Raw genomic sequence first — 26,352 nt, forward strand, 5'->3', positions numbered from 1 at the left:
GCACATTCTTGATGATGCAGTTATTAATTACAGGACCAGAAGCTGATTTTATTCTGAGGACACTTGCTTCATTCAGTTCACAGAACAGACAATGCCAAGGGAATTAAAAAAACCTCGAGCGTCTTTTTACTATTTAGTTCCCCACAGGATCCTCCTTATCCCTCATCTGGGGGATGCACTGATGATAGTGTCATTCACTTCGCAATGCTTTCTGTTTGTCCCCACAGTGCTCACACTTGCTCTCTTTCCCCTCTCTCTGTCCCACAACTTATCAGATAGGGACACACTATCCATTCCTTTCAGATATGTGGAATGGAGAAATATTTCAGTTAAAATTCGAAAAGGATTGGCAAACATTATGTGAGGGCAATAAGTGGCCCTTGGGCAGTGTTGCACAGGGCAGATCACAGAGCAGACCATCACAGAGGAGCACAGCCCTTCCTTACACTTCAGACTGTGAAATCAAAGAAGGTACCTTTCCCCTCTTCCTATTTAATTTTGGAGACAGTGACACAGACCTAAGTATTCTATAGAAACTTAATTGAGCATGGTGCTGACACAAATTTATTCTAGTCTCATATACTGAAAGTTTTAGTCTGCATTCAATGGCAAGGAAAACCTCACCCAAACTACTATAATACATAAAACAAGAAGCAATTTGCTTTGCAATTAGCTTTATGCGCTTTTTTTTCTGTGCAATTACTAGAGACGTTTAGATATGAGCTTTCTTCCTTACAAGCAGATTTTAACTAAAGAGTTTAATTATATACCAAAAGAAAAATGTTTTCTCCAACATTTTCTTCTGAAACCTGTACTGAATACTTAATCTTGTGTTTATGGGAGTAAAATCTGCTGCTATGGATACAGTGAGGTCAACATTTCAACATTGTTATTTTACTGTGCTGTGCTAAAGGAAATGGTAGGATAATGCTTCTGTTTCAATAAAAATATGTTAAAAAGGGGTAATTTATTTTAAATGAATATGTAAAGCATTTTATTTAATATATCCCTTTTAAGTATGGGAGATATAACAAGATCCAGAACGGCAGCACTGAAGAAACACCTCATCTGTAATAGAACTTTACTTCCATTTTACAAATTCTACATTTTCCAAATACTAATTAAGCTGCATAAAATTCCTATGATAATCCTCAAGGTGACCCCAAAAACAAAAAGAAAGGGTTTATACTTTTTACAAAGCATAGGGAAAGACTGAATAGCTTTTCAAAAAAAGCTGCAATTTTCTACTTGTTCCTTGTAAAAGAAAAATGAGTAATGTCAATTTTTATTCTTCCTGCTTTTTGAAGAACTGTAGAACAATAAATTCTTCTAATTGTAAGAATAACGCTAAGGAATATCTCCTCCAAACTGCCCGTTAGGCAGTTGAGTTGAATAACCATCCAACTCAGTTTTAAAATTGTCTTGCAAAAATACCTTCCCTATCAATTACTCAGTTTTTACTTTCTTTTTATCATTGTATCATAATCCTTCTAATTTTCCTACTACCTACAGCATTCCAGAAAAGGTTACACAAAATAAAAAATAGCATGACTTTTAAGAAGCTACACATACCGTGAATACATACAGTCATCTTTCTTTATAGGAATAAAGAAAAATAACAGAAAACCCCAGCGCATTTCTTCTGGTTACTGACCACGTTTAGAATACTCGTTACAGTGAATCTTTTACCTCTCTCTCCCCCTCTGTAAAAGAAACTTCACTCAACCAGGTAACATTTCTCTGAAAAGCACAAGCCAAGTTAAATCTGCCATTTCCAAATATCTCAAAATATTTTATCACAGAATCACAGAATCACAGAATAACCAGGTTGGAAGAGACCCACCGGATCACCGAGTCCAACCGTTCCTACCAAACACTAAACCATATCCCTCAGCACCTCGTCCACCCGTGCCTTAAACACCTCCAGGGAAGGTGACTCAACCACCTCCCTGGGCAGCCTGTTCCAGTGCCCAATGACCCTTTCTGTAAAGAATTTTTTCCTAACGTCTAGCCTAAACCTCCCCTGGCGGAGCTTGAGGCCATTCCCTCTTGTCCTGTCCCCTGTCACTTGGGAGAAGAGGCCAGCACCCTCCTCTCTACAACGTCCTTTCAGGTAGTTGTAGAGAGCAATGAGGTCACCCCTCAGCCTCCTCTTCTCCAGGCTAAACAACCCCAGCTCTCTCAGCCGCTCCTCATAAGGCCTGTTCTCCAGCCCTTTCACCAGCTTTGTTGCTCTTCTCTGGACTCTCTCCAGAGCCTCAACATCCTTCTTGTGGTGAGGGGCCCAGAACTGAACACAGTATTCGAGGAGCGGTCTCAACCAGTGCCGAGTACAGAGGGAGGATAACCTCCCTGGACCTGCTGGTCACGCCGTTTCTGATACAAGCCAAGATGCTATTGGCCTTCTTGGCCACCTGGGCACACTGCTGGCTCATATTCAGTCGGCTGTCAACCAACACCCCCAGGTCCCTCTCCTCCAGGCAGCTTTCTAGACAGACTTCTCCCAGTCTGTAGCACTGCATAGGGTTGTTGTGCCCCAAGTGCAGGACCAGGCATTTGGCCTTGTTAAACCTCATGCCATTGGACTCTGCCCAGCGGTCCAGCCTGTTCAGATCCCTTTGCAGAGCCTCCCGACCCTCCAGCAGATCGACACTTCCACCCAGCTTAGTGTCGTCCGCAAACTTGCTAAGGGTGCACTCGATGCCTTCATCCAGGTCATTGATAAAGACATTGAACAGGGCTGGACCCAGCACTGAGCCCTGGGGAACCCCACTTGTCACTGGCCTCCAGCTGGATTTCACACCATTTGCCACCACTCTCTGGGCCCGGCCATCCAACCAGTTTTCCACCCAGGAGAGTGTGCGCCTGTCCAGGCCAGAGGCTGACAGTTTCTCAAGCAGAATGCTGTGAGAAACTGTGTCAAAGGCTTTGCTGAAGTCCAGGAAGACCACATCCACAGCCTTTCCCTCATCCAGTAGCCGGGTCACTTTGTCATAGAAGGCGATCAGGTTAGTCTGGCAAGACCTGCCTTTTGTGAACCCATGTTGACTGGGCCTGATCACCCGGTTCTCTTGCATGTGCTTCATGATAGCACTCAAGATCACCTGTTCCATGACTTTCCCTGGCACTGAGGTCAGACTGACAGGCCTGTAGTTTCCTGGGTCCTCCCTGCGGCCCTTTTTGTAGATGGGCACAACATCAGCCAGCCTCCAGTCCAGTGGGACTTCCCCAGTCTTCCAGGACTGTTGGAAGATGATGGAAAGGGGTTTGGCCAGCACATCCGCCAGCTCCTTCAGTACCCTAGGGTGAATCCCGTCCGGCCCCATAGACTTGTGACTGTCCAGTCGGGCTAGCAAGGCTCTGACCACCTCCTCTTGGATCATGGGAGCCTCATTATGCTCCTCTAGCTCCTGGGTTTGTACACAGACGGAACGACCCTCCTTACGACTAAAGACTGAGGCAAAGAAGGCATTAAGTACCTCAGCCTTTTCCTCATCCCCTGTTACTGTTGTCCCTTCTGTGTCCAATAGGGACTGTATGGTCTCCCTAGTCCGCCTTTTATTATTTATATATTTGTAGAAAGATTTTTTGTTATCTTTCACTGACTTGGCCAATCCAATTTCTAGCTGAGCCTTAGCCCTTCTGATTTTTTCCCTACACAATCTCACTTCCCTCCTGTAGTCCACCCAAGAGGCCTGTCCCTTCTTCCAGAGGCCATAAACATTTCTTTTCTTCTTGATATCTCTCAAGATCTCTCTATTCAACCAAGCTGGCTTTCTCCCCTGCCGGCTTTTTTTCCGGACCACGGGGATGGCTTTCTCCTGAGCTGCAGGAGAAAAGTTTTTATCACTGAGCTACAGCACAGGGAAAGCATAGTTGAAGTGAAAGGGGCTGGCATTTCATAGAATCATAGAATCACCAGGTTGGAAAAGACCCCCAGGATCATCTAGTCCAACCATTCTTATCTCCTTCTAAACCATGCCCCTCAGCACCTTGTCTGCCCATCTTTCAGACACCTCTAGGCTCGCTTTTTCATGTTGAATTCCCCATCTCTAATACTTTCCTCAGGTGGCTGTTGCTAGGACTCATATGGGTTTCTTCAGCGCTTTAAAATATTTACAATATAGACAACATAAATAGAGGTTTTGTTAGCATTTCAGAATTATGTCAAAAAATGTTTTATATGGTACCATTTTATTTCTTTAAACTGACCATTTTTCCGACAAATGAAATTATGGAGACATCTGAACTGTCAATAACCTGTGATGTGGTTTTATTTAACAGAAGATAGAAAAGACTGAAATGCTGGTTTCCAAAGAAATGGTGAAACAACAAACTTGGTGATGATTTTACACCAGAAAAAATTCTCAACCTCAGAAATAAAACCAACTTTTGATAACTGCAAAGTCAATTAAAAAGTTGCTGCGGAGAGTAAGACTTCAAGGAAAAAGTAGTGTCTGCTAGCAAGTGCTAGAAGGCTACTAGCCTATTCAGCTTTACTAAGCAATAAGAAATTATTGAAAAGCTGGGAAATTCCTAATAAACCCCCTTATTTAGAGGTGTTTTAATAAATCGAATTTTTAATCCTCTTACTGAGAAACTACTTTTAATACATCTAATTCCTGAAAATGTGTTTCAATTTTAAAAAATATTAATTATTTAAATAACTAGAAATAAGCTAAAAATGAAAATTAGAAAACACATTAAGAGCCCAATCCTGGTGTGATTAAAGAGGTTGTTTCACTAACACCAGAACTTAGATCTAAACTAAACTTGGCAACTGATTAAGTTATTGCAAAACCATAACTTAGTGAAACAGAGAAATGATCCAATTGAAAAGACTTTCTTCAGTTATTATACATCCACTGGCAGGATCAAACATATCTCCCAAACTTGCTATCGATTGCAAAGTAATCTCAAATGGGATCTGAAAAAAACATGATAAACAAACAAATAAATTACTTCATTAAGATTATAGGTACCAAAAAGTATATATTAAAAAGTACAAAAAGTACAAAAAGTACATTATTTACATTAATACCAGATTTCTGACCTACAACCAATAAATCAGTGAGAAATACTCATTGTCTCAGTATAAATTTGCAGATAAAGACAGCTCTTGCAGGAAAACAGTGAAACAGGATTAAGGGGAGGAAACTTCTGTGCTCGCAAAGTTTATCCTGATCATCTGGAGGTGAAGGACGATATCGGACAAGAGTAGTAGGAAAGACTAATAATTTGGGAGGCTTTTCCTAAGATTAGAAGTTGGAAGAATTGAGCTAACTTTAAAAGGTGGAACAGAGGCCGATGATAAACTGATTCATGTGTCCAGTGGACATGGAGAAAGTTTAGCTGATTTAAATATTAAGAAAAACTAACTAAAGGAAGAGAAGCTTGGGACAGGCTGTCTAAGGAGGTGGATTGCTAATGCAATTATCTTATTTATAAATTTAGTTTTAAGATTGGAACTCCCAAACTATGCATTATTATCTCCCTCTAGAACATAGCTATTCATTAAATAGGTTTAAAAAGAAGCCAATTGATCAATTTTTATTCTTGAAACATGAGCAGTTAAATAAGTGAATAATTCAATAAAAATGCACTTTTTCCACTTAGAAATAGAAATCAATGCTGAATCAAAAGCACCATAAGACACATGAACAGAAAATAAGAATCAAAGAAGAGAAGCTGGAAACATGATAGGAGTTATGGTGCAATAGCTCAGAGAATGAATTAGAACTGTATTTGTCCAAGTAATTCACCAGAAGACAAGCAACAAAAAAGTGTGTGGTGGGGAAAAATTATGTAAAACTAAATATCAGCAATGTATCTCCTGCATTCTCCTTGGAAACAAAGGGAATGTGCTACCCTATGGTATACATCATCCCACTCTGATCTTTCCATCTGTAGCCGAGGAAACTGGATGATGCACACATACAACTTATTTGAATGTCTGGAAATACTACTTGGAAATACTACTTAGAAATATGCTATACAAAATGAAGTGCTGAACACTCTACGAGTTCCATTTGCTTCAGACAAGAATGAGGATACTCAGCATCTTGAAGGACTAGGCTTCATTTGCTCAACCTGATCTTCCATATCTAATACGATCTGAGTTTGAAGTCTCTATCTGAAACTTTGTGATGAAAACCCCATTGTGTCACCACTTGAAATGTTTTAGCTTGTTGTGGCATTTAGCTGGAATAAAACAGAGCACTTAACATTGTTTTCTTACTGGAAAGACAGCATTAAATCTTCTTTCTCAGTTTTATTGGAGACCCGCAAATAGAAGCAGGCAAAGTGAGGATGAAAATACGAGAATTTTAAACAGGTCCAGCAGGTCAGTGTGATTCTATGAAAGTTCAGGTCTATCTTTACCTAGATACCTGTCAAATCTCACTGCCATGGAAGTTATTTCAGTAGGACGTTGAAAAGCGTAGTTGCAGATGTATTTTTTCATACTGATAAACTCAGACTGAGTGTTATGAGTCTGGGAGTTGTCTGGAAGAGACCTTCAGGAAGGATGACAAAGGGTGACAAGAATGGTGCAATATGTACAAAAGGGAGATGTGTACTCCTAGGCCCCAGACTGCAGAATGCACAGGGCAGCATTACAGATTCTTTATTCTATAACAGGCCACTAGCCAAACTGTTCCCAAATAAAAATCTTCATTCTCTTCTGGTGGCAAGAGCTACCTGACTGGAAAAGAAGCATATAGTGGGTGCCTTATCTATTATCACTCCATTCTGAATAATTAATTACAGGCAAGATATTTAAATATTACTAGGGGGTTTGATGTGTTACATTAGATTCCAAAATCTTCCTTGATGGTTCTTGAGCCCTGGCAGCTGTGGTCCTTTCCTGATTCCCCTAGGGTGGCAGAGAACACTCAACACTATTGCTGACCAATCTGGGCCAGTTCCCCTAGTCTCCTCTGGGATACTGACTACAGCTGGGTAACAAGATGAATACAACTGTATGCTATCTCTAAGGACATTCCATGGGCACAGCAAAGAAAGCCAAGGAAAATAGAAGGAAAGACTGAATACCTGTAAAAACATAGGCATGGAAGGAAATTGCATTTGGCAACTGCATCATGGGAATTCATTGGAGTTTGTGTAAACTGTGACCAGAGCATGATGGATAAACCAGATGAACCCATTGTGACTGAGATTAACTTGTAATACATTTTTATACGTACACAAAGGTGATTCTAATGAACAGGGAAGATGTTCACAGCATGTAATCATGCACATTTGTATTTTATTTGTAAAGACGAAAAAAATAAAACCCAAACAGAAAGCCCAACAATGTATGAGAAAAAAAATGGGAAGAGACTTAGTGGTATAATCCATGTTTCTGTTAACCTGAACAATTGTTTTATTTTAGAAAACAAATTTTTACTATTAATGAGAACAGCATACCTCAGTTAATGGCAAGGACAGGGCTGGAACAGCAGACAGCAGTGCTTTGACTTCAGATAAACACCTTATAGCCATTTCCTAGTGGTGTAAAACAAGAAAAAAACTAATTCTGTTCTATCAGTCTCTTCTGATAAGCTAACAGATGGCTTAGCTTTACAAAATTTTTCAGAACAATCAAGTTGTAGGTTATTCTGGTTGAAGTCACAGCAAAATAAATCTTAGCTGATTAATATAAATGTTCTGCAATACTAATAGTTGTGTTTGCTGTACAAACATAAGTGCCCAAACCTTGCAGTTTCTACTGCGGCAAAATTGCCCCTGGCTCAGGTATTAAATCCAGTGAGCGAGCACACTTTTGCTATGTGTTTACTGAAGACATTATAAACAAACACTTTGACAAGATGACATTTATACATGTATAATGCATGGCATGTTAGTCTTATTAGTATTCTAAACATTGTTTTTCCAACTACTGATACACATTAATGAAAGCTTGAGCAAAACCCTCCAAGTAATCAGAAACATCCAGTAAAAGGCAGCTTTGCCTACCCTCCTGAAAATACTGTGATTGGCCAAAACATCATCTCCAAGCTGGAGAAAGTACAGCCTCATAATAATGGCACAGTGCACAATTGTCACTGTTTCACCGCATCCGTCAGACAAAATGACAGCTTCTACATCATTAATCATTTCATATAATAGATATAAAGAGAATCCTGCCACATGATAAATGTCTGCCACTTTGAAAATAAACGTCTATTTTGCCTTGGCATTTATCAAGCAGCAGTTATGCTGTGGCAACGTTCTATTCCAATGACATTATCTCAAACAGACCACATGGAAAATTCTGAAATTACCTCTTTTGTGTGTATATGTGGGGGGAGTTATTTGGTTGTGGACCAAATTCAGCCTTGCTAAAAAAAAGGAGAGAGGAAGGTGGCATAGAGAAAATGAAAATAAATTTACTGTCCCTTTTAGTTCTCTCTCAATAACATTATCATAGGATTCTTGTTTCAGAAACCATCACTGCCCATGTTGCAATGCAGATTTGTAACTGATTTTTATAAAGCAGTTTTGGGTTGATCACTGGGCTAATTCCACATTCTGCCAAGCATCTTCAGACGTAGATTACTATAAATTAGGCATCAATTTTAAAATCTGTGTACCTGAAGATGTAGCCTTCATTTTCAAGTGGAAGGTTGAAGGTACCAAATATGTTTGTAAAGTGACAAGCCATATATAAGGAAAAGTTAAATATTAAATGAAAACTGAAAATTTCAAAATTTCTTGAAAGGGGTGAGGGAAGTTTCATCTTTTCTGTCAGCCTTGCAAGTTATCTGTTTTTATGTCACCAAAACAGATATCTTAAATAGATGCAGCCGTACTTAAGAGCAGAACTGTTCTCACTTACTTCTGTTTTTTGATCAAGATGCACTTTTGCAACGCTCATTTTGAGGTTTTTTGAAGGAATTATTTTCAAAACTTCACCTTGTTCAAGAAAACTTGTAGGTTCTGAAGCTGCAGACAAGCTTTCAGAATTTTGCATCAACTTTTCAACTTGCTGCTTCAGATCAGATAATTTCTTCTGTAAAGAAATAATTCTAAGAGAAGACAAGATTTTTCATTATTGCTGTTATAAAACAACAATATTTGTTCTTTCCAGGTTATAATTAAACTGATCTTGCTTTTATTGAATATTGATTAGGTTCTACATTTTTCTTATTCAAGACTGATCTGATAACTTTACAAAAAATGTTTTCCATTAAAGCGGAAATATGGAATGCATTAGCTTTTTGCATTAAAAGGGTAAAGTATTTTAAGTGTGCCTAAGAAAAGATTTTGCCATCCAACCACACAGAGTGGCAGGAGCTGTAACTCTTCTTGGCCCATTATTCCTTCTGCTCCATCTGCCCAGCAGATCCAAAATCTAGCTGATGCTAAATGAATGACAAGGAGGAAGTAATGAAAAACACCAGAGGATGTCAAATGAAGGGCTAATTTTGGGGCTGCAACTGAGAAAAATTCTTGCATGCTCAGTGTTGTGATATGGGATGGAGAAAGCAGCTGATCCAGTGAGAGAATGGGAATAACTGCTGTGACTGCTTGTTAAATTTGCCAGCATTTTCTACACTGCCATGCCAGTGTAATATGATTAGCATGTGTTACTCAGCTCTTTAAGAATTAAAACTAAAATGCTAATGTACTGAAAAGGCATGTGTCTGGATGGGTTTAACACTGTGTACAACATCTTACAGTTTTTATAGTGAAAAAATCTCTGAGAAGTGAAAATTAATGCTTTTAAGGAATTACAGCTCTTTGATATTTTTGTACTTTATTTTCTCTCATCCTAAATGCTTGACTGATCTTTAATACAGCATGAAATAACAGCATAAAGTCAGTGATTATTTACCTAGCCAATGGAATCCACAAGTAGCCCGAAAACATAGACATTGAATGGAAAGTCTTGATGTTGTTAATCTTGACAGGCTTTGTATTATAAGCATAAAGCAGCAAAACCTGTGAAAGAAGGGGAATGGGTAAGTTATAATGCAGTACAGAATGGTAGACCTGAGCTATTTCAGTGATACTAGATTATAGTAACTAGCAAATACAGTGTACTGACAAACCCTTTTCAAAAAAGGGAGGAACGTGGCCTCAGTTGAATTTGTACTATATTCAAGTTTTTATAGGTTTTAAAGCAATTTAATTCTGGATATCATTTACATGGGTTTGAAAATCACTCATCCTCTATAGAGTCACCATCAAAAACCAAGTGTTGTCCTGATCCTGGTCAATCAATCCCACTTATGCTCATGTCCAATGTTCCTACTTCAGGTAGGGAGAAGGCCCTATGTAATTAGTTAAACTGGCTATATAGCCTTGTGCATGGCTGTCATAACTCACCAATCTAATAAAGCCTTATCAATGTAAGAGCACAAGAGAATGAAATAGAATGTTCTCATCTCTCACTGAAATAATTTGTTACTATGATTGAAAATATGCTTCCTAGTGGTAGCTGAATATTTTGACTATGGAGAATGTCAAGAATATGGCATTCATATATTAGATGTTTTCAAGGGTTGTCTTTAGATCTCTAATGATCTGTAAGGTCATGCTGAAGTCACCTGCAAAACTATACTGAAAAATACATTATTTGCTCTAACTTCCCAGGGCTTCTATCAGCTGACTAATAGAGATGAAGAGGCTCTAGCAGAAATGTTGACACTGATGTGCTATGTCAAGAAGTTTGGAGATCATGGATTTCTATTGCAGTAGTAGAAATGTTACCTACATACTGTTCCATTTTTTAAATATAAAACAAATACCATGTCCTACACTTGCTTTTCTGCAGTCCTCCAGTCTCTCTATCTTTCGTGTTTAGTCTGAAGTTTAGAAAATCCCATTTTCTCTGTAAATACATATCTTTGCATATCCAGCAGCCTCCCGGCAAACAGATTTGATTGAACGCATTGGTCACCTCTAACCAAACTTCACAGAGTCGGGGTCTTGAAAGACTTCAAGGGTCATGAATACAACATGGCTTGGAAGCTCTATTTGGTCAACAAAGTATTTCCTTGGCCTGCCACCAAAAAATTTTCACAGCATTCTGTTTGTCCTACATAGCGGTTTGCAGCACAGTAAATACATAGTTCCCTCCTGTCCAGCTTGCCAGTTAGCGTAGGTATCATTCAATTAAAAAGCTGATCAGCCATAACACAAATATTCATTGGAAATAACACTTAATTTGTTCCAATACTTAAGGAACAGCTTTGGTGAAGTTATACCTTAGTCTCTGTATCATTTGATGGCTTTTCCAGAGAAGGGATGTACCACTGAATGTTAATTTCCTTATTGGAAGCATTTGCTGCCCTACTCTCCACCTGACTGTCTGCTTCTGCGATGACAGAAACCGGAGAAGTTCTTCTTACATGTGATATCTTTGATGTAATTCTGGTCATTTCAAGACACATCTGAAACACATAAGATTTATTTTAATTCTATTTTTTCCTAGTGTAACATGTAAAATCTAATTTAATCTAGTGTCCACTAGAATCAATATGACGTTCACTCCTGCACAAATATAATTATTTAGATAAATTATTAACTTGGTGTCCATTTTACCAAGCTAAGGTTTTTCAAAGTTTACATGATAAGACATTTCTAAAGGTAATGCAAATTACCTCTGGACTGACTTAGAAACCTCCCATAACAATGATTGTTACATGCTGACCATATAAAACTTAGTGCTGAAAAAGTAGCTTGTCAGCTACACACATTGATAATTAAAATAGTATTCTGAATCTTAGATTACTGCTGTATTTATGTTTGCATATTTGTTTTCTCATTAGCTATGCGATTAGAAAAAGTGTTACCTACTGAAAATTCAGTCACTTAATTTGTGAGGAGTTGTCCTGTGTCATATTTACTGAAATATATATGGAACATTAGCAGGTTATTCATCACAGTTACTGGTTGGCTGTAATTTACCAGGGAAGCAATGGAGGAATACTGTCAACTAACATATTCATTCATGAATGAAAGCCTTTTTTTTAAATTGTAAAGTACTCGATTTAAAAGCTGAACAGTGCCCTACAAGTTCAACTTTTTAAAGTGTTATACAGATCTTCAAGAACAGAGGAGGCCAAACAGTGACATTATGGGGGAATGCTGAAGCTATTTGAAAAGGCTGTTAGTGTCTCCGTCATTGATTCCATAATGTAAACACTGAAAATAGCTGCCAGGGGAGTTAGTTCTTTTTTAATTTTCAATGTTTATCTTTGAAAAAAAAGGTATAATTTTACCCACTTTATTTTCAGAAAATAGCACATATGACCGATACAGGGCAGTATATCCAGGGGAGGAGGAGACTGATCTTTCACAATGACATATTCTTACATTATTAAGTCACTTCCCATCCCACATTGAAGTGTAACAGAAGTGAAGATAAAGATGAAGCCATGCATGCTGAAGTCACACATTCGAGTATATGGGTGTGCCTTCAGGATGGCGTGGGACAATTAACTGTGGATGATCCATGCAACACAGACTCTAAACACTGATGCAGTGAGGTGCGCGTGGGTCACCCCCCTACTGCAAGGATCTTCTGCATTCAGGAACTTAGACTTTAGTGTAAGAATCACCCACTATCCTGCTAACAGGGAGAGTGAACAAAAATATGAGAATATACATATATGGAGGTGGGAAGAACCTAATTTATGCCACGCCTCTGAGCTAGAGCTCTTAAACATCCATTTCACAACATATATTTCTTTCTAAAACATGTGGTATGTTTTCTTTTTCAGTGAACTGCGTATTTTGGTATTTATACTATCTTGAATCGTTTTGAGGAGGGACATTACAACTGCTCTTACCAAACTCTTGCTGAATCACATACATAAACACTTATCTATACATCTCGCTCAAAAGCCTGGAAACAGCAAACTGTCTTATTTAGGCGTTTCCAGTCCTGCATAGTATCATGAATGAGAATAAAAAAGACGCATGCAAAATGTAACAAGGCACACAATTTTAATTATAGCCTTCTTAATGTAATTTGGATACTTTGCTCAGCAGAGCTAAAAAAACTTCAAGAGTCAAAAACAGAATTAGAAAGACACATGCAAGTGAAACAACCCTATACATAGAAATGATCCTTTCAAAAATTATATCCATTTGTACTGTTAAAAATCCTAGTATCAAATTACAGTAACATTTTTAAAAATAACTTCTACAGTCTTCTGAATAGTTAAAGCTTCTAAAAATGTTGTGATAAAAATCAATGAAGCTTAGAATTAAAAAAAGCAAGAGCTTTATGCTTGTTAGCTGTCTACAACAGCGAAGCTAACACATGATTATGCAGCTTGCACCTGTCACAAACATGACAGTGAGCTCTGAAGCTTATTATTCCAGGACAGTGTAATACTAATTATGTCAAAAGAAGAGCAGACAGAGTAAAATAATTTTTGATATACGATGGCTGTTATAAATGTCACATACCATGTATTTACAATTTATTCAGTGGCTCAGTCAGCTCTTTGTTGGGAAAAGAGTAATGATATGCTGTCCAAAACTGCAGAAAGTTCACCAACTATAGAAGATCTACTTTCACAAAAGTATTTTAGTTCATTTTTATAAAATAACACTCCTCAAGGCTCCCCTGTCTCCATCGAATACTGAACAAAATAGGTAAAAAATAAACTATAAAGAGTAACCAGTGATTTTAATTTTATAGTATTAGGAGAATTATGATGTGAGAACTGGGATGGAGAAATTCTGAAGACAATTATTTTTACATTGAAACTTCAAGGACTTCTACCACTCAATGTTCAAGACATATGCCATGGTCAGCATAGACTCAGAATTGCAATCCAAGGTTTTGGAGTAATGTTGTCTGAGCTGCCTACATTTGAGCACTCAAATAGGCTGTTTGCAAGCCAGAGATCTAAAAAGATTGATTTTCTAGACAGGTGATAACCAGTGCAAAAAAACTGGCACACAGGCCTTCCACAAATTTTTATATAATAATTATATATATATATATATATATAAAATTATATATAATTTTTGGGGGTTTTAAATCTTGTATTTCTTATAGACCAAATTAACAACATAAAGGCTTGTACATACAAGTTACACAGAAACAGCAGGACATTTTTTGTACAAAACATGGAAAGCTACAAGATTAAATGCCTCATTCCTTCTGAACAACACAGCCAACTGAAATTAACTCATAATGAAATCTAAAATATCATTCTGCTTAATCTTCTGGGGTCTAAATACACTAGGCATGGCATAGAGATCATTTTTACAGGAATGAATAACACAATGATATTTTCATTGTTAACTGTCTTTCGCTGCTCGTGCAGGATTTTGGTTTTGCACTGATCCTCTGCATAATGAATTCCATTCTCCTATAGTGCTCTCAGAAATATCGTTATTGCAACCAGCAAGATTCTAAGTGAAATGCAAGTATAATACATATTTTTGAAACATCAGTAAGAAAATAAGTACCTTTGAAGAATCAGCTGGCCTATCAAGTGGCAATTCTACATCGCATAGCTCTTCTGGGAAATTCTCAAGACAGCATATTGAATATTCATGCAAATATTTTTTAAGAAAGGAGTGCATTTCTGCTATGCGTAGAACGATCCCTGTGTCAAAAACAGAACTCAGGTGTCCATCTCTTGCAGAAAATGATCCAGGTCCTGAGTCAGGGGCAGCTTTGAAAGGAGATTTTATTATTACATTTTCATTTGCCATTAAACAGTAAAGTTTCTACAGCTACTCAATATTCATAAATTTTGAAAATATAGTAAAATATGTAAATTGATTCAATATCAAGTAAATGCATACCTAACAATTATACTGATTGTCCTTAAATATTAATAGGTTTTGTTATTTATATTGCGAATTTTCACTGGAGATCTGATAATGAAACAAGCTCTGTCTAGACATTATAAAGTAGCATAACATGGGAGGTGCAGGTTCAAGGTTTAGGTACTTTAATTTAGATGAGAATTTTCATTGGATGTTTGAGCATCCACTAGAACAAACACAATACAGTCAAAAGAAACCCTAAGAACTACTAAGGCCCTAACTGAGACAGCCAGTGGCTGATAGCTGAGTTGCTCCCTAGGCTTCATTACTGCTAAGTACAGCTGAGATATACATGCACATTTTGGCACCTACTTGTAGGTACCTCACCTTACCTTATAATTCTGTGGTGTGGTAGAATACTTTCCTTTCATTTGGTGCTGCAAGGAAAAAGCCCAACCCTCTCTGAAACTATTATTTTCAGAGTTGCTAAGTTTCTCGCTCAGCAACACCTGTATGTACAATCTAGTTCTGTATTCACCTGTCAGGTTGTCACTTGTATATCCACCAACTGGCCATCAATGTGTATGCATAGTATTAGGGCCCTGAAATTAATGGATTTTTACTCTATTTGAAAGGGGTGATCTGTTTTTTCTTTACAGTATAATAAACCAAGCATGTACATAACACCTAGGGGTTTAGTGAAAACACATTGGATAATGCTCAGCCTTTACACTAGCTCAATTCTTACAGAGACCCTTAAACTGTACAGGTTTCTTTCTGGTGTAAGTTTAAGTCTGGTGTCTCTAGAACTAAAACCAAATACAGAATATACATTTGTAAAAATGCTTCAGATACAGCAATAGCAATTCAGTTTGGAGGGATGCCTTTCCTGGTATCATGAAGACTTATGAATAATTATGAAAAAAAGGTAATAACATCTTCACTTAAAACACTTCTAAACTGACATAAATCTTTATTTCAGTTAAGCCTTTTTCTCTCATTTGTAGATTTTAAAGGAACTCAAAATGAGACTATCACCTATCTCAGATGATGGTCTTTGAATGTGACACTGTTGGCCCCCAAGAACAATATTCCACCTTTGGTATTTTTCTAGAAGGAATTAAAAATTCTTACCAACTATAAGGTTTATGTTATAAAGTCTTCTTAAATAACTGTGGTAGCGAATTAAGTGAATCCATTTTATTGTCTCTTTCTTCTGGCTGGCCTCAGTGGCAAGATTTCCTGTTCCTTCACTTTGGTTCTGCTTTTCTTCTACAGTTTGGGGGGTTTTGGTAGAAGATGCTTTGGGATTGTCAGAGACAACATTGTATCCATCTGCAAATCCAATGGCATTTCAACAATACACATTAAGTGAATGGTTATAATTCAAAAGCTCTTTCTGCATAGAGTTGGAATTGACTAATCTGTAACTAAAAATGTAATTTCTGAACCTGGTTATGTTTTTCATAAAATGAAAATTCTTTTTATTCTTCTTTAATATCAGTTGAACTAGTAAAGAAAATATTTCTTAGATCATGGCTAGGAATCTGGTCCTTGCAAGAAGCTAAAAGAGATAGAGAGGAAGGTGCTCTTGCTCCCTCTCACTTAATTTAAATAAAAACCAAAATATTATTTTTATACATTCCTTAATAGCAGATATTTACTAAGTAGAAACAATACTAGGACTCATCAGTTATAACTACAGAATTTGAACTTCCCAGTTATATTGACCTGAACTCAGAAGAGTTAGATACTCTGAAACGTTTATTGCTAGCTTCAATCCAGTCCCTTTTAGATACTAAGCACATTATCCATTCAATCTGTTCTTGACTATGGGCTTTGTTTTTTTGGTACTAGCTAAAAGTTATATTTATGCAAAAAGAAGAAAAAAATATCAGTAGTTATCACCATATCACTGCTTATAGTCAATATTTTTTTTCACTGTATTAATACAGGGCTCCTTCAAAGCCTGCACAATTCTGCTCTGTTTCTCATTCCAAATTGAACAATTATGTTACGGTAATCCCTAATAGTAAACTTCAAAAAAACATTTCTGTGTGCTTCTTCAAAATCCGAAAGTCTCCATTTTTCCTGATATTTGACTGTCAATTGTAAAAACAGAATTTAGTTAAAATGGCCACATTGTTTATAAATGAAACTTAAACAATGCCTTTCAGTAATAGTTTTACAGAGAATATTTACCATGCTCTGCTGATCATTTCCATTTCAATTTACCTTTCTATATTTTGGCCTACTATTGCTTTTCTACATTTCCTATTCTTCCTTGTATTGCCTAACAGAACTATCAGGAGAAACACCTGCTGCACTTGCTGAAAGAAAAAATGATCTGTAATTATAAGCAAATGGAGCTAGTACAAAACAATCAGATTGATGGAAAGTCCTAGCATACAACACTTGTTTTCATAAACCAATCAAAACACATATGTTTAAACACTGTACAGTAAGCAGACATTGCTCAGCTTTGCCAGCAACTATCAGGCAGAGTGACTCAGTCTTTGTCAGTTGCTTGCGAAGATGGAAATTAAGCCACTGAACTAAAATTTTGTCACTAAATTAATGGTTCCCGGTTTAAAATAGGTATTTTGCCTTAATGTTTATATAACATCTGGCAACCATTATCCTTGGTTTCTAATTTTTTTTTTTTAAATCAAAACTTCCATTTCATCAGCTCCAATAGCTGTAAAATAAATGCAGAAGATGGAAATAAACCAGGCAAAGGCAAAGTTCTACCAAGCTAATGGAAGCATCTCTAAATGAAGCTCCATTGGGCTGGAATAGCAGTGAAATTTTTTTTTATTATACTGACTTTGACTTTTAGAATACAATACCCAGGCAGGTAACTTTGCAAGAGTTTGGGGTCATTGGTTTTGGTGTTTGAGGTTTTGGGGAGGGGTGGAGGATGGAACAGTACATAGGGAGAAACAAGCTATTCAACAGCAATATGTCTTTGTGAAATCAAAAGAAAATTGAAAGTCTCCAAGGAAAAGCTAATATACCTAGAGAAAAAAAATCTGTTCTATCACTTCAAAAAATTAGTGATGACTAATGGGGGGCCAAGACCTCCTCTAGAAGTGTGGGGAAGCCCTGGTATGGCAGTATGTGCACTCTGTCTTTCTGAGCCAGACTATGAAAATAATTAATTTTTTCTTAACCTATTGAACACATGCACATACTAATTTTTAAAGACTCATTAGGTCTACTCAATACTTGTATTGCTATGCAATACAATACAAGGACAAAGATTTTGCTTTTACTTTCTAAATTTGACTTATAATTTTTCATAAATGAAAATTAGATATTATGTACATTACTAGATTATATGGCATATATTGTTTATTAGTTATTTAATGTTCCAATATTACTAAGTATAAAGGAATACCAGATAAGAAATCTCTGTACGAAGCAAGAAGATCCATGGAAGCAAATTCCGGGATTTTCTGATGCACTGCATCCTTCATGCTGTGTTCTTTAACACTCTGCATTCCAATTAATAGCTGAGAAGCAATTGCAGCTTCGCTGACCTAAAAATAATATTTATTTTAATCAGAACTTTTTCACGACTATTTATATAGATTTTAAAAGAGAGTAGCAAGATGATGGGAAAAAATGAATTGCTCAACATATGATATTTTTAAAAGTCAGGAAGATCTTCTATTGCTCTCTGACATATGGTACATACTATGCTTACATAAATCATTATTGCTGACAGCTTGGTTACTACAGAAGTGATTCCAAATCAGATATCCTCACCTGGATGCCACTGTCGTCTACCCACATGTCAAACACATGTGCCCACGTATCAGGCACTGTGCTGTTTTATTTGCACTGCATGAAAGTTCAGGTAAACAGAGTATGATCTGTCCAAGAGAGACTAAATGCACTACTCAGATAGTGTCCATTTTAATTTCCTCAAATAAGACCCATGCCAGAACCTTCAGGAAGCCTTAATTATTTTCTTGTTTGCATTGTCTTCCTTGCTTGTGTAAGTAGCGTAAGATGAAATTTAAAAAAAAAAATAAAATTACCTCTTCAGAATATTGCACCAACCTGTGTAGCTGCTCTTACTGCAATCCAGGCTTGTGCTTTGTAGTCCTCCGATTTCAGAGCCTCCTCAGGAGAAGAGAGTTCTCCAGATGACATCTAAAGTTAGACACCAATTCACAATTAATATCCTAAATGTGTTACGGTAAAATATATTTCAAATATAGGAAAAAGTCCTCCTATTTACAAGTGTAATTTGCAAGTTGTAAAAATAAGCATTGATAGTCAATCCGTGGATTAATTGCTAAAATTAAAAAAATTATCCCATCCATACCAATTTGCTCCTCCTGTAAGAATTATACAATTAAGTACAGTTTTGCTATAATTTTCCATTTTCTGGAGTCTGAATAACATCTTTCCACTTATGTTACAGGATATGCTTTGAATCTATGCGCTGGCACACAGAATTGAATTTTTGTGCTGGCACTCATTGAAAAACTGAAACCTGGTAATGTAGAAATACTAGTACTTAAAAATCAGGTTTGAATGTTATGTTTTCTTTGCAAGGTACAAACTGACTAGTGCATAATCAGAATGAAACACTATCGGTTCCATTTCTTCCTGTTTTATACAGAAAAATATTTTAAATGTTATCATTCAATGCAGTAAACAAGAAAAATTACATCAAGCAAGATGTAGTTCTACTGCTATACTATAAGATTTTTTATATGATTTTTCTAGTAGAATTTTCAGTATCAGTGTGATTTACAAGTCACTATGAGTAATAGCACGGCAAGGTGTGCGATGTTCTTGCTTTGAAGAGGCCACTACCCAAAAGATAGAAAACATACGTTTGATTTGGAAGGCATCTTATCTGTCTCTGACACACCCTCATCATTTGCGGCAAAATGCAAATATAATAGAGCTATTTCAAGGTATGATCTTCTTATTAACCTGTAAGAAACAACACACAGATCAACCAACATTACGATGAAAGTACACAATACAGTGATACAATCTGACTCCTGTATAAGACTAGCCAATTTCACCAAATAAATCATTCATCCAGCCTTCATCATTTACACGAAGTGTATCTTATTTCAGAAAGATGTGATCCCATTTTAAAGTCTTAGTGAGTCTAAAACATTCCTATCATTATATCTGGAGAACTTCTCCAACATTTCTATTCCCTATGGATTCATAACAGTCTTTCTATGCAGATTCCTCTTGGCTCTGTAGATCTCTCCAGATCTCTCTTATGAATTAGCTTTCCAAAGCACAGCAACAAACTCCTGCTCATGCAGTTATTATTCTGGACAGAGTCATGTTGCACAGAGCCGCCTGTTAATATAGCGCAGTAAGTTCCAGCTTTGGTATGATTGGTGTAAAGGAAAATACAGAAGTCAAAGAATGCTGTACAGTTGAAGATAGGGCAAGCTAAGTGAGAAGATGGCTAGTCCTACGCTTAGTTTAGGAAAATTTAGTTAACTTTCTAGTCTTGCTAACAAAAGATTTGAGACATCAGGAAACAACTTTAATTAAACAATCCCATAGTTATCAGAAGGCTTGCGTAAGGGGGATTGGGATGCTTAGGTCTCTAAAATAAAAAGCCAAGGTCCACTGATGTTGCTGTACATTCTTTTAGAAAGACGGTAGTAAATTAAATAAGACTGTAGCAAATTAAACTTGCAAAACATCACCACAGTCCATTTCTGTACTACCTTCCATCATGCTGACTGCTTGTAGAGGTTTATTACTATGGTACTGCTTCTGTGTTCAGAGTTCTGGTTCATTAACTTAACTAACAGAATACCCAAACAAGCAAGGTAAATTGCTGCCTTTAGACTGTCTGTAACCAGACATGGCACATTATTCATTAAGACTGGTCAAGGAACTAAAATACTGAAGTCCAATGTATCCAAGCTTCTTGACAGAATTTATTGGCTGACTTGGCTCAGCTCTTCAGCAGCTTCTATGCTGATAACTAATGCCAAAGTCACTGTCCTGATATCTGTTACAAACACATTTCCTGTGCTCCTTCTGTCTCTGTTCTGACTGCTTCTGGCTGCTACCCTTTTCAGGCTGGATTTCTATTATCTGAAAGAGGGCAGACCTGAAATATGAATAAAATCCGTGTTTAATTGATAGCTCTGTTCCTGGTTTTGACAGAGAGGGTACAAATTTGGAAACATAATAGAAAGCTGCAACTTGGTGTACTCTAAAATATGATTTTAAATGTTCTCAACATTTGTTTTAAATAAAAGAATAAATATAGAGTAGCTTTTCTGTACGCAATAGAAGAAAACTCTCCAAAATATAAAAGATGCCTCGTAATAGAAGTTGACATCAAACCTCAGAAATCTATGAAAAGAATACATTCATGTCTGATTTAAACTATTTTTAAAGTTACATAGCCAGTTTCTTACTCAAAGTTTTGATCATGTTGCTGGCTGAGTTTTATAGCTTCCGACAGGATTTCAACAGCTTGAAATGACTTGTTATTGCCTGCTTCGGTTATCTGGCGTTCTACCTTCCCTAAAGAAGAAATAAAAAAAGCAGATTTGCAAGATATTTTCTTTTTGTCTGTTAGACCCAACCTGTTTTTCCCTATGGGGAATGTGAACAACATAGTGCATTATCTGTTCTCTTCATGATAAGCAACATCTTCTCCAGTTTGTTTAAAATGTAATGCACAAGGCTTATATAGCCAATTACTTCATTGAGGAGCAGAAATAAACAAACTTGAAAATCATAATGATGCCTAACATGTAGTGATCCTAACTAGAAGACCATAGAATATTGAGGAGTTAATGCCTGTTCCGTGCTGCACATACAGTGTGGCCTTCAGGCCAGTGTTGTGCCATGTGCATCCCTTGGCCACAGGATAAACGTAGCCAGCTAGCTGTAAGAGAAGAGCCTGTTGGCAGGTCTTCTCAGTCCCAGTGATTACACCACCTGCCCTTTCTGTACAAGTGCAGCAAAAAGTTCTTTTTGTTTCACAGTAGAAATGATGAAAAGTATTGTTTTGCTTTAAAAAAGTCCTCCAGCTGCTCAAAAGACCAACATGAGGCAACCTTTCCATAGACAGGATCTGTGTGTTGCGCTACACCCAGACTGGAAGCACATTCAGCACTGCATAACTTGGTATTCTCAGCCTCTGAACGGGCGTAAGATTACGTACAGTAGCTGCTGGTTTTTGTAGCTTTAGCTCCAATAAATGGCATTTTAAGATCTACTTTACAGAGTCTTGGGTGCCTTTCTGTCTGGGATCCTAAAAAATGAACACCTCCTGGTGCCAAACATAATGCCACTAAAATCCAAACGCATGCAAACACTGTGTAATTCATTAGCTTTGTTAAATAATTTAATACTTTCTGAACCTCTCATTTTCTTTAGTTCAGACTGATGCAAAGCAGCTAATTAGCTTTCTACACTGTCCATAATCTCATTGGCTACATCCTTTGTTCCCTGATAATATAAAGGTGGGAGAAATTCTGCAGTTTTGAGATTATTTGTTGTGTCATGCTTCCTGAACTGTGCTGGTGTGATACTAAACACAAGAAAGGGAGCTGCAGCTAGACAGGGTGAGAAATACCCAAATCTGTTCTATTTTTACTGTAATATGTCTCCTTTCTAAGAGAGGTCACACAAATAACATTGCCTAGGAAGGCAATCACAATGTACAAACAGGGCTTTATTTACCTATCTGAAAAAGAAGTTCGGCTTCCATATCCAATTTCTTTGTTGCAGCTGCTCTGCAAAGCCTCAATGCTGATTCTAAATGTTTAAAGGCACATTGCCATTGCAATGGATCTCTTCTTGCAGGTATACAAGCTACTTTTTCAGCTAATATGCATCCTAAGGTAAAAAAAAAAAAAAGTCAGTTCTTAGTATATTATTTAAAAAAACCCAATTTATGCAAAACAAAGGAACTTCCTTAGAACAAATGCTGTTACGTATTCACTGCTATAATGCAGTTCTCAAAAGTCCAAACCATTAATGGATATAAATACAGAACTATAATGTTGTTTCACTGCTTTATGATGCCATTAAGGTTTACCTAGGCCATCTAAAAGAAGCTCAGGCTACACAAAGCAGTCCTTTCACAAACTCTCTGGAAAGACTAGCAGTAAGCCACTTCATAACTTTATGCCACCAGGGAGTTGTAGGCAAAACCTAAAATTCTCTGAACATTTCCAAATACCCAAATTCCTTTTGTACTGACCAGTTCTAAAGGCTTCTTTGATGTATTACATACCTCTTTATACTGTACTCCCAACATTCATCTGTATTCATAGGCTCTGCCTAAAAATGTGGATTCAGGAATAAGAACTGATCAAACTTGACTATTACAATGAGAGAGTGTGGCCATGCCTGGACTGACAAGCAGTAAAGCACAATAAAAGCGGATCTGTAGAGCAAACTAGCTGGTGTTGAGGACTTGACAGCCACAGCAGAGACATTTCAGAGTGTTTGCTTTGGACTACTTCTATTGTATTCCTAAGGGCTGAATATAATTTAGTTGTTAGGGTGCACCACTCTGCTCCTGGAGAGCCTCTCCCTGAAAAAGTATCAGGAATACTCTGAGGTGGCTCCACAATGTGAATCAAAGTGCAGTAAGTGATTTCTAGATTGTAAGTCACGTATGCACCAAATTAAATCTAGCAGAAGGAAGATGGAGACAATATCCCTTTCTTTGTATTTGCTATACAGCAACAACTTTCAGACAGATCTTAAAGATTATCTACTGTTGCTATTTAGCATTATTTCCAAGTTTCTATATAAAGAAAAGTTATCAGGAAAAGCTGTTAAATTAAAGGGTGATAACAATAACAGACACTATTTTATTGAGATAGAGAACTAGCACTATTATTCTGTATGATTTGATATCATTAGTTAGTTCCCATATAACTGCTTCCAGAGATGGAACCTATACAGGGAGTTTTCACAGGATGAATGTTTTGTACAGAAGCTGGAAAAGTATTGTTAACTTCCACTTAAAAAAATTGAACTTCCCATTAGTGTCATCAAGCTATAACATTAATATTTAAGCCTTTGTTGATTACAGTTCCCACAGGAATTGTACCCTGCTTATACACATTGTATGGAGCCAAACAGGCATCTACTCCTAGTGTTCAAAATATTTTCTTTGTATAATGAATACAATTGCTTTACTATATTCACTTCTAATGCATCAGTATATCTGCTGCTGCAGAAAAAAAATGAATGACAATAAATGAAAAATTAAAAATAATAATGACTTGCGTTTTCCTTACCGATTCTCATTTTGACTTGCACTAGCACATTGATATGTGGCAAGTAGATGTTTTTTGTAGGCAGGACTGGGCAAGTCAATGTATTGTCTTCTATTTGCCGCTCAATAGGTTCTCCACAAACGAAAAACTATGAAAAGAATATGTTTTGTAAAATCAAGTTGCAAACAGCAAATTAAATAGCAGTTTGAAAAAAAAATAAGTTAGCTAATTCAAAACTTTGGACCTGAAATGTGTCCTGTAAAAGTGCACTAGAAAACAGCTTGACACTCCTGAACTCCTTTTCTTCACTTTGTACTTGTCTTCGTTGCAGAGGAGTTTGGTGGGAAATGAGCAATTTCAATGAAATCTTGATCAAATTTAGTAATGTTAGGCTTTGGTTTCTAAAAGCACACCCCCTCAAATCAGTTTTTAAGAAACAGATCTTACAAGTAACCCAAGCCCTAGAAAGAAATCGTCATATCAACAGAGAAATCTGACAACCAATAAAGGCCAGAAATAAAAAAGAAAATAGCATGTATGGACCAGTCGAACATTTCATTCGTGGAAATCACAGAATCACAGAATAACCAGGTTGGAAGAGACCCACCGGATCATCGAGTCCAAAAATAAAGCAATGGGGACATGCTGTAAAGCGTTAAGTCTCTTGAAGACTAGCAAATCTTACAAGTAGAAGTCTGAGTCTAAAGTGATTCATATGATTCTTTATTACTTAGGAGAACAAATATTTCAGTGGATTAAACTTCTGTGTTAGGAAATATGAGGAAAGAATTCAATCCAAAAGCTTTTCTTTATAAAATGTATCAAAAATGAATAGAGACTGCAGAAGTGCATATCTATTTTTTGATCACCAAACAGGTAAATGGTTTATTACTATACATTCCACTCACAGATTTCATTTCTTTAGATTTTTTTGTTATTGCATATTTTATTTTTTACACTGAAATAATTTCTTCGTACTGATTGTAACAATCTGTCAATCTAAACCACTATAAACAGTACGTGACTTTATGTAGATTTTCCAATTCAAATTATTCTAAGTTAAGATACAAAGCTAAATTATTAAACTTGGATGCTCAAGAGCTAGTAATTTTATGAGCTCTGCGTTCTCCCTGAGGCTCTGAGTACAAACATATCATTCATTTAAAATGGAAAAAATGAGTGTTCTGCAACTCGTTAAAAGTCAACGTACCTATTTTGGTTTTCACAAATAGATGTACATTTTGCAAGTGTTCAATATTTTTCAATTGTATGAAAATATCAGACTACATACATGAGTATGCATGATACGTATGCATAAATAAGTTTGGTTAGAATAATTACTTCTTTTCTCTATGTACAAAATGAAGGGATCAGTAAATAAGACTAGCCCATTTTAAGTTAAAACAGCTTCCAGAACAGATAAAGAATTAAGATTGTTGGAAGGATTTGCATATGCTGTGTAAATCACCAACATATACTCACTGCTTTAATGGTAAGCTCATGTGCCAAAATCAGTAAGTTTAATGGTTCATCTGTTGAGGAGCAATGTTCTAAATCCTCTGCTGTTTCCAGTGCTAGCACGTCTGCCAGCAGAAGCATACTTCTCACAAGAGTCAAAGAAGCTGGAGGGGAAATATATGTATCCTCTTGCAGTAAACTGATGATATTCTGTTTGGACATAGACAACATAAACAAAAGTAGTTACTACTTTGTTGTCTATTTATGAGGACAAATCATATAAAGTAAAAAAATCTATTGTAGAGGCACTGTTTCAAGCTTATTTAATGCTGGCATCAGCTCTTCTGACTACATGAAAAATACATCAAAGAAAAGCGAACAGTTTCTCCTTTGTGCTCAAACCTGCAAAAGAAGTTTAATGTCTGCCACGGGACATTTTTCTTGCAGGTCAAGAAGAGCAGCTTGCACCATCATTTCAGCCTGAGTCTCAACATCACCGAAGGCTTCTGCCTCTAGTATTGCTTCTTTTATCACACTTCTGTGTTCAGCCACACTACTTTCTGAAAGAAGAGAATATGTGAAGAGTAAAAATACAATAGAAAAGAATTTACAGTGTCTTCTACCATTCTTAAAATGTCACTTCCACAATAAAAAGTCACAGTAAATCTGACATTATAGATCCAAATTTAGCATTTCATAGATTCTGTACCAAATTTACTTTAAAGAGAAAGAAAAAATTGTACGTGGTTTAAGTTCACCCAAACACATTCTTTATATGTGACCAGCTTTTGTAGATCAGATGTCATTTTCACCTCTAAAAGATGTTCTACATATTCAAAAATCTGATCTTAGTTATCATTCCAGAATAGTAACAGCCTTCACAGGAATTATC

At 36.7% G+C, this 26,352-nt stretch overlaps 1 protein-coding gene across 1 annotated transcript in view; it reads right to left on the minus strand.

The window, feature by feature from the left end:
- Positions 1 to 4,483: 4,483 nt before the first annotated feature.
- Positions 4,484 to 26,352, minus strand: part of CFAP54 (cilia and flagella associated protein 54) — a 108,149-nt gene continuing 86,280 nt past the window's right edge. The window contains exons 56-70 of the mRNA XM_069853649.1: positions 25,863 to 26,020; positions 25,485 to 25,670; positions 24,024 to 24,150; positions 22,450 to 22,605; positions 21,174 to 21,282; positions 19,599 to 19,701; positions 18,814 to 18,906; positions 18,146 to 18,287; positions 15,880 to 16,080; positions 14,440 to 14,648; positions 11,214 to 11,399; positions 9,839 to 9,945; positions 8,840 to 9,029; positions 7,429 to 7,506; positions 4,484 to 4,927 (exon numbers count right to left, since the gene is read on the minus strand). Coding sequence (XP_069709750.1) covers positions 4,808 to 4,927; positions 7,429 to 7,506; positions 8,840 to 9,029; positions 9,839 to 9,945; positions 11,214 to 11,399; positions 14,440 to 14,648; positions 15,880 to 16,080; positions 18,146 to 18,287; positions 18,814 to 18,906; positions 19,599 to 19,701; positions 21,174 to 21,282; positions 22,450 to 22,605; positions 24,024 to 24,150; positions 25,485 to 25,670; positions 25,863 to 26,020 — 2,165 coding nt within the window. The 3' untranslated portion in view covers positions 4,484 to 4,807. The remainder of the gene's footprint in view (positions 4,928 to 7,428; positions 7,507 to 8,839; positions 9,030 to 9,838; positions 9,946 to 11,213; positions 11,400 to 14,439; positions 14,649 to 15,879; positions 16,081 to 18,145; positions 18,288 to 18,813; positions 18,907 to 19,598; positions 19,702 to 21,173; positions 21,283 to 22,449; positions 22,606 to 24,023; positions 24,151 to 25,484; positions 25,671 to 25,862; positions 26,021 to 26,352) is intronic.

This window comes from Phaenicophaeus curvirostris, chromosome 1, assembly GCF_032191515.1.
Source record: "Phaenicophaeus curvirostris isolate KB17595 chromosome 1, BPBGC_Pcur_1.0, whole genome shotgun sequence".
In the NCBI taxonomy this organism is placed as follows: domain Eukaryota; kingdom Metazoa; phylum Chordata; class Aves; order Cuculiformes; family Cuculidae; genus Phaenicophaeus; species Phaenicophaeus curvirostris.